Raw genomic sequence first — 15407 nt, forward strand, 5'->3', positions numbered from 1 at the left:
ATCACAGTAGCCAAAACCAAAGAACTCACTTTATTCCACAATAACTAAACAGGACAAAGTACTCCCCAAACTGTGGACAAATTCAAACCTCTCCCTCTCTCGACCATCTCATTTCATTCAGCAGGTACCCTTGGCAGCCAAAGTTCTGTCCCCATTGCCTCTCATACACGGGCCCTGTCCAACAGTGTTCTTCTGACTGTGGTTAACAATATCTGAACAGAAAAGCCTTAAATAACATTACACTGTGATTTCCTCATGTTCCCCCCCCCCCAAACTTTTAAAGAATAAGGATACATAAACTCATTTCAAATTAGAATATATACTAAATGCTAAAATCTGTTTTCTTAATTTAAAAAAGCTGAAAAATCCTATCATTCATTTGAGTCAATAAAATTCTGCAAATGCACTAAGAAAAATTATTTTGCAGTGTGGCTCCTGGGTCTAGCTCTTCCTTCCATTTTGTAGTCATACCACATGGGGGATTTTTTTTTCCTGATGTTCATTTTACAAATTGCTTAACTAACAATACGCCGTCCAACTTTCCATTTAGTATACCTTATCTTCTCTCTCCACACTCTGATTTCTTTGAAGGAAAATTACCTAAACATTTCAGCAGTTAAACTATTGGGAAGAATTAAGATTATAGATACAAAGGTGCTGTAATTGTGTTTTAATCAGCTTATTAAATACGACATGAACATGTATCAATCAACTAACATTTAATTTCATGGTCTATGATTCAAAACTTTTCAAAAGCACAACAGTACAAACTTATCAGCATTTACCTGACAATTCCTTTCCAATTTTGTTTTAACTCATGTAAACCACAGAAAATATTGTATGACAATTGTTACATGTCCTTATGGACTGGAAGGAGACATAATTAGAAATTTTATTAAAATACAAACATAGGTTGAAATTTATCTTGAGAGATAGTACCAACTTGAACCAAAAAGAAAAATATTTACATATATAAAAACTCAGTAACATAGTTCTTTAAATTAGAGAAATATAGAAATCATTTAAAAAATCTATTTCAAATGTTTCTAGCCCCAAAGACAAAACTCCACTGATGAAACAAACAACTGAGCTAAAGTTTGTTTTAAATTGTTGCTGCAGAAAGTGCAAACAAATCTCTATAAATCTCATTTAGAAAGTAAATTGCCTAATTGCACATTCATTTCAGAGTATTATACAAAGACTTCCCATTATGGAGTCACATGTGACTTATAATGTATGTGCATTTACTTATCTCTTCCTCCACTGAAAAAGTGGTTTTTCATGATCTGAATGATTCAATTTTTCACAGAATAATTTAGTTTATCAAAATTCTACTTTTGTTAAGGAGCAGTGAAAATTATTAGAAAAAGTCAGTGGGTTCCTTTCTCTAGAAATTTGCTTGATAGCAAAAATCTCTCTAGTTTTAACAGGCCTGTTTCTGACCATTATTTTTCCTTAAGTGGAGAAGGCCCTGAGGGTAAGGGTCATTAACATCTTTTACTAAGACAAAAAGATTCAACTGTGGTTGCTAGGATACCAACAGACAGATTCATTTATTGCAGTCAGGAACAGTTATTAGGGGTGTCTTCTCACAGAACAACATACTTACACTGGTAACCAAACGAACAAAATCTAAAGGCAGTGGCAATCCCTGCCCTTGAAGAGCTTAATATCATTCATTTTTGTTATTTAAATTATAAAGTACATTCTAAATAAGATATTTTTAGAATTAAAGAAATAGAAATAGTAGACAATGAAAAGGAGAGGAGTTAAAGAAAAATGTGGGCCAAAGCCAATATTTCATTTGAGTCTACAGAGTCAGATTCCTTTATTCATTATCTTATTTAACTGAATGAGTCTGTGCTACATGCTGGTTACTGTTCTTGGCATTAGCAACCCAGTGGTTCATGTCAAATGAGTCCTCATTGAGCTTACAGTCTAGTGAGGAGACCAAGATAAAGCAATATAAATACTTATATCTGTGCCTAGGCAGAAGTTTGAGTGTATGGACAGCACTAGAAAGCTGTGGCGGGGCATGGAGGCACAGCGGAGAAGGCCTTACATATATTTAGTGATTACTCTATGCCAAGTGTAGAGCTAGGCAACGAGAATCAAGTGTAACAAGAGACATGTGTTCTCTGCCATTCCAGTTTATTCAGGTGGGAGAGCCAGGTAAATTTACAGGGAAGTATTCTGATGTCACTACCTATGTAAACTTGGCAAGTGGCTAACACCCTCATCATGGATAGCAGCACTAACCTTCAGGGATTACTGGGAACAGGAGATATTTATAAAACATTTGGCACAGTGCCTAGTGAACTACAAATTTTATTATTACAGTTAAGTGTCCATGCTATAGAATAACAAAAATGACAATGATGGAAATTGAGGATAGCAGAAAAGGGGAAAGGATAATAAAGGTCTTCCAAAAATCAAAAGGGAGGAAAGGTGGTTCCAGAGGAGGACTTGCAAGTCACACAGCAACGTGCATTTATAAACCTACAAGAAATAGTATACAATGGAATCACATCACATACCCAATTAAGTGACAAGACTTGAACTACATGATTGGCAGAAAAGGAAGGAAAGAATAATTTAAATACTACACGCGTCTCTGCCACTATTTCACTCAACAAGGGAATATTTCAGAGTGAATGAGGTTTATAGAAAAAAATATCTATAGTACTACAGGTAGTCTCAGATACCACATGTGAAGTTTAAGTCCCTTACCTCACTGAGTGTGAGTCTATATAAAGACAAAGATATGTTTTTCATATGCATCTCCTAAATGAAAATGTATTTAATCTGGTGCTGTTTTGACTAGATGCGATTTTCATCATCTTTTATACTTACTCGATAACTACCTCCTGCTTAAGATGCTACTCCACCTATATAATCTCCATTTTACAGATACAAAAATAAACATGGCTGAGGACACAGGACCAATATGCAGCAGAACCAAGATGCCTGCCTCATTCTGCCTGGCTCCAAAGTCCCGTAGTCTTTCCACAATGCCCAGCCATCCCTGACTTAGGATAAGATTAAGGGGGGGATGATGCAAAACATATAAGGGAAAGCGTTAATAAAACTGATGAGTATTTGCAGAAAAAGATAAAGGCATTAAAACCAAAGACAGAGAAACCAAGTCAGAAGCTGACATATGGTAAAATTGCTCATCACAAATTTCCAAAACAATATTGATTTCATGTATTTTATACCTCCGTGCTTACTAAACACTGAAGTATTCTGGAAATGCAAGCATTTGAACATCTAAGCTCTATCTCCTTCACTACCTCTCACGTCCAAGAGAGGCATGCAGCACACACGCAAACACACGATTTCACCAAATCATGTGTCCAGACACTAACTTTTTAGGTCTATTGTCTTAGAGAAAGGAATACACGATAATAAACTAATGGGAAAGAATATAAGTAGGAGATAAATGTTGGGAGTAAAGAAAAAAACATCCAAAGTACTAAGTGAAGAGCAGTATTTGACAGTAATAATAAAATTGAGAAATTGAGAAAAATAACAAATATAAGTATTAGTAACTTCTTCAAAAGAGTCTTTGGAAGTACATTCCCATCTACTCTCCACCCCACCCCTCCAAAAAAAATCCTGTGACTAAATTCATTGGGCATTTACTCTGTGCCTGTGTATTCATACTAAAAAGTATACACATTAAATTATATTCCTCATTACAATTTTAGCAATTTCTACTTACCTTGGGTAAAAATGTCTGGCACCAATAAAGAATAAAAGTCATAATTTGAGATAACAATCACGATAATGATAACAACAGCAGTACTCTGGGACCATTCACATGCTTTTACACCTCACCTTATGAAGTACTTTATCCTGATCCTACCTGGGAAAACACTTCCTCTCAGATTAAGTAACTTGCTGAAAGTTGTCTAATATTTTAGACATGATGGGGTTGGGATTCACCCGTGTCTGCCTGACACCAAGGCTCTTAACCACTTTATGCCATTTCTCCATTTTAAAGATGCAAACTTCCCCATGATCACTCTGCCTTTTTTAATGTAGAGTTTATGGACACAAAATAATTCTCCCACATAGTATTTTAACTAAGTAACTAAAACAAATGATCAGTACCTTAAATGCATGTAACTTTTTATCCCCCCAAAGCTAAGACCTTTTTGTGTGTGTTACTATTTCATACTGCACAAGTACTATCCTTGAATGGCAAATAAATTGATAAAATGAGAACTCAAAAATACAATGACATATAAAAGAATATGATAGTGTTGAAAGTCAGAGACTATGTCTCAAAAATTTGAGAAGCGGGCTCCACCAGATTCTCATTAAAATATTCTGTGCTTACAGGGGCTTAATAACTTCTAGTTTTTTGAAGTGCAAATTTTACCTGGGTCATTATGGGAATGAGGTACCACAAAGACTTGAAGGGGCTTAGTGTCCCATTCATTAGATTGATAGGTAATGTCAAATCCTTGTTTCCAAACTCCACCATCTGGATTGTCAAAAGGAATTAGGTTATAAACATCCAACATCTAAAATGTAAAGAAACAAACAAACAAAAAAGTAAATTTAACCATGTATAACCATTATTGATTTAAATTTCATGCTGAAAAATATTTGCTTAAAACTAATTGTTGTACTCTGAGTATATATTTTACAAGATAAAACTATTTCTGTAGACATTAACTGAAGAGACTAAGAAAACATTTAATCACCACTAAAAGGCTTAAAATGCTACCTGTATTACATAACTATCTTGAAAAATGATAAATATCCTCTCACATCTGCTTCTAATAAAAAATAATTTCATTCAATTCCTCTTCCCCTGCTTTACTTACCAATACAATTTAATAGAAATTGATAAAAACTGAACAACAAACAAAAAATTGATTATGATCAAATATTTAGCATTTTCAGTACTGAAAATTACTTTTTACTTTGAGTTGTCCTCATTTCATGCATCTATATTATGAAAATGCTTCTATAGCTATTCTCTCATTCAAAACGTAATGTTTACTGCTTTTATTCTAAAAATAAAACTATAACACAGTCAACTAAATTAAACTGAGATTTAGCTTTTAAGCGTTTAAATGATTTCCAAGTTTCCAATGCAGTATTCCTTCTACATGATGATTTATTTGGAAACAAAGGAAAAAAAATATAGCACTCCCAAAAAAACCCTACAAACTTTTATTCACCATACTCTCTATAATACTAAATGTGACAAAGAATACAACCACCCTTTGGTAAAATTTAAATTATGTAAAAATTGCATCTTATTTAATATATAAATGGGTTACAAAGTTTTTTAAAGATATCAAGCAAATTACATAAAAGTGAATACAAAGTATTTTGTTTAAGATACTGCTCACTTTGGAATTCATGACTTTAATAAATAAAACACTCCAAGGATAAGTCAGTAAATCTTTGGGAACCAGCTGGACAGGAAAATGTGTTAGTAGTCTCTACTATTCCTTTCAGTTCTTTCTTTGGTTCTGTGGATCTCCCAGTCCCTGCTGCCTTCCTCTGCCTGCCTTTCATAGTTGCTCTGCATCTCCTTTCTGTCCATCCTAGATTTAACCCCCACCCCCACCCCCACCTCCACCGCCCCGCCAAAGTTTAGTTTCCCTTTAAGGGGTACTTAATTAAATCGTGAATAAAGCCAAGCCAGGCAGAAATAAATATCCCTTCGAAGTACAGGATCCTGATCCTATTTGAACCTGGCCACACACTAGCTGATGAGGTTGCTGGCTAAGGCCTGGCCAGCTCCATTGTCCCCAGCTTCCTGTTTGGCCTGTGAGCCATGGTCTCGCGATCATATTATGTTCTCTGTCCCAGGAATTAGTTAAAACTTCTACTCTGAAGCAAGACCAGAGTCAATTTACTTTGTACAACTTTAAGATTTCACCATTTAGGGTCTTGTCACCAAGTTCCAGTTTCTGGTCTAAGGTATAAATAAAGTTAAGCATAGCTCTCTGCTAATTTGTAGAACAGAAAAATATGAATGACACACTCTAAGTTTAAGAAAGGCAGAAGTCCTTTCTTACCCTAGTCTTCAACTCTACTACCCTCTAGAATAACGTGATCCAGGAGAAATATAATGCAAGCCAAATATGTGATTTTAAATTTTGCAGTGAAACAAAATAGGCAAAATCACTTTCAATGCTCTATGTGATTTAGCCCAATATGTTCAAAATATTACCATAAATATTACCATATCAATGTGTTACCAATATAAAAATAAACAAGGTATTTCACATTCTTTTTTCATACTAAATCTGCAACACTTTGTGTGAATATTAGAGTACATTTCAAAGCAAACTAGCCACACTCCAGGTACTTAGTAGCCACATGTGGACAGTAGCTTCCGTACTGGAAAGCAGAGGTCTAGAATATGTCCTTTCCCTTTCATAAAGGATAATGGGCAAAAAGAATCTAATTCTACACTGTGTGAAACCTGTAATGTATAACAGTGATATAGTAAGAGGAGGGTTTTTCTTGTATTCTCCAAAGAAGGTAAAAAAATCTCTTCAGCTAAATTTAAACCTTGAAAGGTCTTCCACTATTATAGAAATTGAGACCTAAAAAGCATACAAAAGGCCACATTCACAAAATATAAAATAGGGAAAATTAGGAGAAACACAGAATTACGGGATTTTATCACTAAACAAGAACGTTAATGATCTTGTGACTAATCAAATCGCTTTATAAAAACAGATACCAAATCAAATCTATGAAAACAAAAACAAAGCCCAGTGATTATTAACAAATGTATACATTACCTGCACATCTGAATTCTGACTTCCACTTTGTGAAGCAAACAGACAGTCTGCAGGGTTGTCTGTGAGGGACAATTGTTTTGATGACAGAAGAGGTGAGCCAGCACCCTGGCTGAAATTGCCTTGTGAACTTTTCAGCCCGTCCTCCACAGACTCACTCAAATTGATGACCGAATCTCTAATATTTGAGATAATCTCATTATTCTCAGCTAGCAAATGCTCCAAATGGTCTATTTTTTCTTGCAACATTGAGAGCTGGCCCTACAATAAAAAAGAAAAAGGCAGCTATATGAAACTCTAATATATCTCTGCTGAAGCACACACTTTTTTTTTTTTTTTAATTATGTGCCTGCCCAAGAGTGCAGCCACTCAGCCTTCACTTTCCACTTTTATAAGTGGGATCACAGAAAACATGAACAGCTGGCAGGGTTGAAACACCAATTTACAGCAGAAAATCTTCTTCGTGGCTGCAGTCTTTGTTTAATCGTATTTTAAAACGTGCAACAGAAAGACCAAAGATATTTGGGGATATATTTCCTATTACCCCAAACCCAGCCCTAAAAGATCTTTGGATCTCTAAAATCACTAAATACAACCCGCATATTACATTCCGATATGAAATCTTAAATTTAAGTATTAGTAATTCCAGTTATTCATAAGGGTCAAAAAGTTTGAACCTGAAAACTATTATTTCATCCCAATCTGTAACATTAGTGGACAATCATAAGAACTGCCATCTATAGAGAAATCAATTAGTCAATTGTTCATTAGCCAAATGCTTGAAAAAGATTGGCATGAACATCTTCCAAATAACCACACTGCTAAGTTATTTTGACTGCTTCTACTATATTGTGTGACTTTTAGGTTTTTTAATTGATCTTCGCATTAAGAGGGCTGCCGTCTCTGTAATATAAACCTCGCTATATAGAATAACGCCTCAGCTTATAAGGGCAAGGACCATCTCCGTCTTGTCCATTCCTATACCCAGGGTTCCAAATACAAAGTAGATAGTTATAAATTTGTCGAATGGCCCTCATATTTCTGGAACTCAACTATAATTCTTTAGTGAACACACACTGTGCTAGGTATAATGCTACATGCTGGGAAGATAGATATGCATAAGATATGAGTCCTTGTCTGAACACACAAGGTGACATTGTAACTACAAATAGCTAACTGTCCAAAAGTAAAAGACTGCTCCAATGGTATATCAAACATTACTAAACAGTTTTCAGTCACTGAAAATTTAAAAATATATTTTTTTAAAAATAAAAATATGTGGAAAAGTATTTCAAGGAAATACACTTGAGAAAAAGTAGTTTTAACATAATATGTATGGATAAAAATAGTATGTATGACATGATCGCCTTCTGAAAAATAATACATATGGAAGCTCATAATCAAGATGGTAAATGGGCACTTATATTCTTCTTTAGTCTGTTACGAACAGTTGTTGATTTTGTAATGGGGAGGCTGAGAGAAACAAGGATTCTATTCCCGGGTTATTGGCCAGTTCAATGAAGGAAGAGGAGGAAGCAACAGACTGCTGTCTACCAAGAGAACGCCATTTCAGCACACTGACAGAAGTCTGAAGGGACTAGGGAAGATATTTTGGAATAAGTAAAAACACAGCCAAAATTAAAGCAAATCAGCAGCAAATTTTCTTGGGAGGTGGTGGGAGAGATGACATAGGATGAATATCCAAAGCTCTGACATTCCGGAGACAAGGAGCACAAGATGGCTATATACCTCCTCAGATCTCAAAGATGCTTTCACAGGCCTCTCTACTTATTAGAAACAGAAATAGCCCCCTATACCTCAAAACTGCAGGCTTTTAGGGTAACTGTCACCTCTAGGTGGGGTGGCAAATTCCCACACGGTAGAACTCTGAAGCCTGTGCATCGGTGTATACAGAAGTAGGAAGCGCAAGGTTTTAGCACAGAACTCTTCCTGGAAGACAAGCCTTGTTTCCCCTCAGGAAGAGTAAAAGAGAGAATGTGGATCCAGTTCATGACTAGAAATGGCAAAGCAAAGGAACTTGATGGATCAGTACAACACTAGGTTTAGGGTCCAAAAAGAAGCTAGTCAAACCGTGCCAATTCCAATAAGCACACATGGATGTTGGTTGAGTGGTTCTGAGTGGAAAGGCCGAGGGGAAGTCTGACATGACTCAAAGTTCATTCAAAGAAGCTAAAAATATTTGAGAGCCAGGTACACTGTTGATTAATCTGTATATATTTTCCTAAACAGACATGCTATCAAAGACTGTCTGAAATAAGGGGAAAACTTTTCTTCAGTCATTTATCACAACACCGTAGACTGTAGGTTTTTGAAATCATTTCTGATGAATTCTGTTGAATATTTCCAATACTGAAGATACATGTCGGCTTCAGTGATGCTTGCAATTTCTACCACAGCAGGTGACAACAGTAAATCAAGTTCCTCTGATTCCAAGCAGAATTAGAACATGTTGACTCATCTTGCCTGTAGTAAAGCTACACACCTCCAAAAAATAAAACCTTAGCTTATTCTAAATACCATCCAATAATACTATAATAACTATGTATGGTAACAAATGTTTTTTAGACTTATTGTGCTGATCAATTCATAAGGTCTATAAATGTTGAATCACTATATTGTACATCCAAAACTAATAAAATGTTATTTGTCAATTACAGTTTATATATATATATATACATAAAATATATATATATATACACATAAAATATATATATATTTTAAGTTAAGGGGAAAGAAGACATTAATTCCAATGAAAATAAAAAGATGTGCTGGAAAGCTAAAAAAAATTAATAAGTACTATCATCCTCAAGCTTTTAATGATGTCACATAGTGCATAAATTAATACATAGGTGCTGAATTTCTCTAGATCTTCCTTTACTTTCAGGAAAAGATCGTTTTGGAGCTATGCACAGGGAAAAGCTGCCTATAGCTCTGTAAACACACACTGAGAAAGAAGAAGGCTCCTTCTGGAATTGTCTTAACTATGTCCCATAACCCATGAGGAGAATATTATTCAAAATAAACATTACAAGAGATGGATGTTTCATGAAAAAGGATCCTGCGGGCACTAAAGATGATTTCAATCTCACTGTTGCTTTAAAGATACAATTAATGATCAGTACCTAGAATTCTATACTGAATTAAGTCCATTGAGAAAATTGTGGCCTAGAGATATGTCAGCATAATGGTCTAATGAAAATTATTTTTGAAACTATATTATACGGTAGAATAAAGTCTCCCTCCAAACAGCTGAAATTTTTGAAATACACACACCTCATAAGCAAATTCTGTACACACGACAGAGAAGAGTGGTATGACCTTAAAAGGATGCACTCGTAGTCTACATTAAAGTAACAGAAATCATAGATAATGTTTCAATTAAGCTGACAAGTCAAAGAATACTGATAGCAATATTTAAAAAGACAATTTTCTGTAGGCAAGAAAATCACATGAGAAAACCACTTTATTCTTTGATTTGCTAATCAGTTCTACAAGGAGACCTCGGTGTTGTGCTGCTGAGGAGTGGAGAAGGAGGTCATGATAGTTGATATACTCTGCTTTTGGTGAAAGAGGAGAACAGTGAAAAATCACTGATATCAAAGATTTTTAATAGAGAAAATTCAGAGCCTGCTTGCTCTAAGGCAAAATGGGATCAGTACCCACTCAGCCCTATGAACAAAATCAATGTGCATCTACAGCTAAATCTGAAAACTTATCATGTAATTATTTGCTACAGGTGAGACACTAGTCGTTGAGACTAGCATCGCCGTGATCACTGAAGCATGCTGAATCTGCACACCTTCTTCCTTCCTGTTACAATTGAAAAAAAAAAAATGTGTGCTTTCCCCTTCCCTCACTTCAAAGGCCAACACAGCTGGTGAGCTCCAACCCCATCTCTCTCAACTGCTCAAAGGCTATATTCTTGTGGTTAAACTCTCAACACTGCTTCCTGAAACTCCCCTTTTAAAGGCAGCTCGTTCTCAGTAATATAATATAACATGTTCGATTAGGTCAAACTATATGAAATTGCCTTTCTCGTAAGTCAAAAAGCAGTCAAATGTCACCAGTTTCTTACGCTTCAACTTAACATCTTATCTTTAATAAATAAATAAATAAATAAATAAATAAATAAATAAATAAAACTCTGGTGGTTCCCTTAGCTCCATATTCCTTTCAGGGCTGCACCCTCTTCATGGACATAAAAGGATTATCAACAGTCTACACTCATTATTCCCCTTCCTTACCAACTCCCATGGGCTCATCTGCCTACCACTCCACCAAAACTCCCCTTGGAAAATACCCCAAAGCTTCCATGCTGCCAGACCTGATGAGCAAACTGTCCCTACCTTATTCACCACTTTAAGGAGCATCTGGCACTCCTCCCAGAAACATTTTCTTCAATCACTCCTAGCGCGTGTTCTTGGTTTTCCATCTGCCAACTGCTTATCAATCTCCTTCTCTCTCTTCAATATCTAAATGATGGAGGCCCTCAAAGTTAGCTCTTTTCATCCATTCCATGGTTTAAATTTCATTTTTTTTCTTTGTACTGATGCCCCCCATATTAATATCTTCATTTCAAGCCTCTTCTCTGAATAAAAGACCCATACAGCCAAATGACTGCCTGACTTCTCACCCTGAGTTTCAAACTTAAGCCCAAAAGATACCTTCCCCCAAAAGCCTTCTACAGTCCTCAAGTCTTCAGTAAGTAGCTTCAATCTCCACCTTGTTGGTCACTCCCAAAATCTTGATGGCATAGATGACTCTTCCTCCTTCCTCACCCTGCTCACAGGGCCCTCCAACCTTTCAATACACTCTTTTCATTATACCTCCAAAATACTTATGGAATCAGTCTACTGTTCTCCTTTCAACTGCTACCACACTGGTGCAAGCCACCAATGATCTCTCCCAGCCTAGTACAGCAGCCTCTTAACTGACTGCCACATCCATATCCCTTAACCATGCCCTACTCAAATGTAATACCTTTTTTACAGTCCAGTGCCAGTTCCTCACTGCACTTAAAATACCTTACACCACAATCAGTAAAGATTTGCATATCTACCTCTCCACTCTTCTCTCCCTCCCCCTATCTTAGCTTCACACTGATCTTATCTCAGTTCTAAACTAGCTTCTCTCATCCTATCTCAAGATCTTGGTATATGTTCTCTATACAATGTTTAGACTCTCACCTTAAATATACTTACTGCATAGCTTTCCCCAGCCATCCTATCTAAAATAGGCCTCTCATGTTATACTATATGTTAACTTATTTTTTGTTTCTTTCACAGCATTTTTATCTATTTTATTCATGTACTGCTTTCCCACATTCATCACTAAATGAATCCCATCAATTGGAAACTCCAGATCTTTACCACTTTTCATTTGTACTTTTTTTACCCAATTCAAGTCTAATTTTGTTAGATTCAGCACATCACTCCATCATAGCAAGATTTTTCTGGACTTAAGATTCTATCACTGAATGTGCCGTGCCCACCACATAGCAAGTGTGGTTGGGTGAACAGGCTATAACGGTAACCATCAGAATCATCTGAAAGGCTGCTCAAAACTATAAACCCCAGGGATGCACCCTGAAATCTCAGGAGGGGCCCCAGCCAAGAGAGTGACATCACCAAAATGGCAGCATAGGAGACACCAGCCTCTGTCCTCCCACAAAAATAAACAATTAGCTACCTATGAACAAAACAGCTCTGGGAGATCTCTGGAGTCTATTTTAAAAACTTCAGCAACACAGTTAAACAAAAAAATCTGACAGTAACCACACACAGAAAAGATGACGGCTTCATTTTATCTGCATCATCCCATTTCCCAAGCCAATACTAATTAACACTAAACGGGAACTCCCCAGCTAAAAAGAGCTTCTCTTGCTTGGAAAGAAGAGTGGGGTAAACAACCAGCCTTATCTCAGAAGGGGTTAATATCTAAAATATATAAAGAACTCAAACAACTCAATAGCAAAGAATAATCCAATTAAAATGAGCAAAGGAAATGAACAGATACTTTTCCAAAGAGATATGATGGCCAACAGGTACATGAAAAGGTGACAGACATCACTAATCATCAAGAAAATGCATATCAAAACCACGATAAGATATCATATCACATCTGTTGGAATGGCTGTAATTAAAAAGGCAAGAAATAACAAGGATGTGGAGAAAAAGGAACCCTTGTGCACTGCTGGTGGGATTGTAAATTGGTATAGTCTCAATGGAAAACAGTATGGAATTTCCTCAAAAACTTAAAAATAGAACTACCATATGATACAGCAATCCCACTTATTATATATCCAAAGGAAATGAAAACAGCATCTCAAAGAGGTATCTGCACTCCCATAGTTATCGCATTATTCCAAATAGCCATCAAAGCAACCTGTGAGAGAGATACATACACATGTATGTGTATTAGTACACATTCAATAGGATACTATGCAACCATAAATTAAAAAAAAAAAAAAAAGGAAATCACCATTTCTAACAACATAGATGGGCACTGAGGGCATTAAATGCGATAAGTGAGAGAGAAAAACACCGCTGATGTATGATATCACTTATATGGGGAACCTTAAAAAGCTGACCTCAGAAACAGAAGAGAATGGTAGTCACTAGGGGCTGAGAGGAGGGAGAAATGGGGAGATATTCATCAAAGAGTAAAAACTTCCAGTTACAAGGTGAGTAAGTCATGGGGGTCTAATGTATAGTATGATGGTTACAGTTAGTATTATTTTCTTGAAAGTTGCTAAGAGAGTAAATCTTAAATGTTCTCACCACACACACACACACAAAAAGAAATGGTAAATATGTGACACGATGGAAGTGCCAGCTAACACTGTGATGGCAATCATTCCATAACACGTAAATATATCAAATCAACGAACTGTACACCCTAAAATGATGTTATATGTTAATTATGTCACAATAATTAATCATTCTGTAACGTGTAAGTGAATCAAATCAACACACTGTATATACTCAATGTATATAATGTTATATGTCAAATATATCTCAATAAAGCTGGAAAGCAAAATAAAATAAAAAACAAACACAAGCCAAATGTGAATAATGACTCCACTACTAATGGCAAATTATATATATAACTTCTCTGTGTCCCCAGTTTCCTCATCTGTAAAATGTGGATAACACCTAACCCATATTGGGTGCCTATATGTGTTAAATTAGTACAGTTGACCCTTGAACAATGTGAGGATTAGGGGTGCCCACACCTGTGCAGTCGAAAATTCTTGTATAACTTAAATTGGTGCTCCACCCTGGTAAATTCTCAGACGTGGATCAAAAATATTGATTTCAATCTGCCACTGGGTAAATCCACAGACGCAAAGCCCAGTAATATGAAGGGTCTACTGTAGTAGGCAGAATCATGTCCCCCACAATGCTGCATGTGCCCTAATCCCTGATACCTAGGGTGAAATATCTTACCTTACATAGCAAAAGGCACTTTGCTGATGTGATTAACTTTAGGATTTTGAGATGAGACAACTGTCCTAGAATATTCAGGTAGGTCCAATGTAATTACATGGGACCTTATAAGGGAAAAGAATGAGAGGCAGAGGAGATATGAAGACAGAAGAGGAGGTCAGAGCCATGCCATGCTGGAAGGTGGCCTTGAACCAAGGCAGACAGCTTCTAGAAGATGGAAAAGGCAAGAAAATGGATTTTTCCCTAAAGCCTCCAAAGGAGGCAGCGCTGCCAATATTTTGATTTTATTCCAGGAAGACCCATTTAAGACTCCTGACCTCCACAACTCTAAGATAATGTATTTTTCTTTTGTTAAGCCACTAAATTTGTTACGGTTACAGCAGCAATAGGAAATTAATACACCAGGCAAAGAGTTGACTCCATATAAGTAAAGCTTAGAAAGTATCCTTATATTTGCAGTCCCTGGTAAAGAAAGCTGCCCATGTCCCCATCAGAAGTGAAAAGCTGAGCGCCTGAGTTGCTGACAGCCCATGCAATGGAGTGCAGGATGGGACCATTGTGACTTTATAAGCTGTTTCCCCAGGGCATCTTTCGGTCACATATGCCCTTTGGTCTAACAAGTCTATACAGCTACCTTAGAATAAAGGAAGCAGAAAAAGACTTTATGGTTAAAAATGTTTTTTCAGGGAAAGAAACATCAACATCTTCATCCTGGACAGTTTGAGGGCTAATGAATAAAGTCTTTTAAAGCTATTCTGGAGCTACAGTGGGGCAAGTAAAATAGGAGGTTACTGCAACTGGCCAGGTAAACACATGGTGGCTTCGGCCAGGGCAGTGTAGGTGGAGGAATATGAAAGCATATGATGAACTAGGAAAGTAAGGGGCAGGAAATAAAGAAAAATAGCCTCTTTTTCTGCTGAGGCAACTGGGAAGGTGATAGGTAGCATTTTAAGGAAAAAGGGAATGGTGGAAAAGCAGCAGAGTGAGGGGCAAAGATTCTGTTCTGGAACTATCAGATAGCCCAGCAGCAGTATCCGGTAGACATGCAAGTCAGGAAGTCAGGAGAATATATAAATTTGAATGGCCAGTATAAATATAAATTTAAAGCAGTGGGAACGAATGGGATTACCTAGAGAGAGAGTGCACAGAGCTGCTTTTC

The 15407-nt window shown here is 36.5% G+C and overlaps 1 protein-coding gene across 1 annotated transcript in view; it reads right to left on the reverse strand.

Annotated features, from left to right (window-relative positions):
- MAN2A1 (mannosidase alpha class 2A member 1) overlaps window positions 1-15407 on the reverse strand; it is a 147246-nt gene that overhangs the window by 119698 nt on the left and 12141 nt on the right. The window contains exons 2-3 of the mRNA XM_036225366.1: window positions 6783-7040; window positions 4388-4532 (exon numbers count right to left, since the gene is read on the reverse strand). Of these exons, the coding sequence (XP_036081259.1) occupies window positions 4388-4532; window positions 6783-7040 (403 nt within the window). The remainder of the gene's footprint in view (window positions 1-4387; window positions 4533-6782; window positions 7041-15407) is intronic.

The sequence above is a fragment of the Rousettus aegyptiacus genome, unplaced genomic scaffold (assembly GCF_014176215.1).
Source record: "Rousettus aegyptiacus isolate mRouAeg1 unplaced genomic scaffold, mRouAeg1.p scaffold_m13_p_8, whole genome shotgun sequence".
Taxonomy (NCBI): domain Eukaryota; kingdom Metazoa; phylum Chordata; class Mammalia; order Chiroptera; family Pteropodidae; genus Rousettus; species Rousettus aegyptiacus.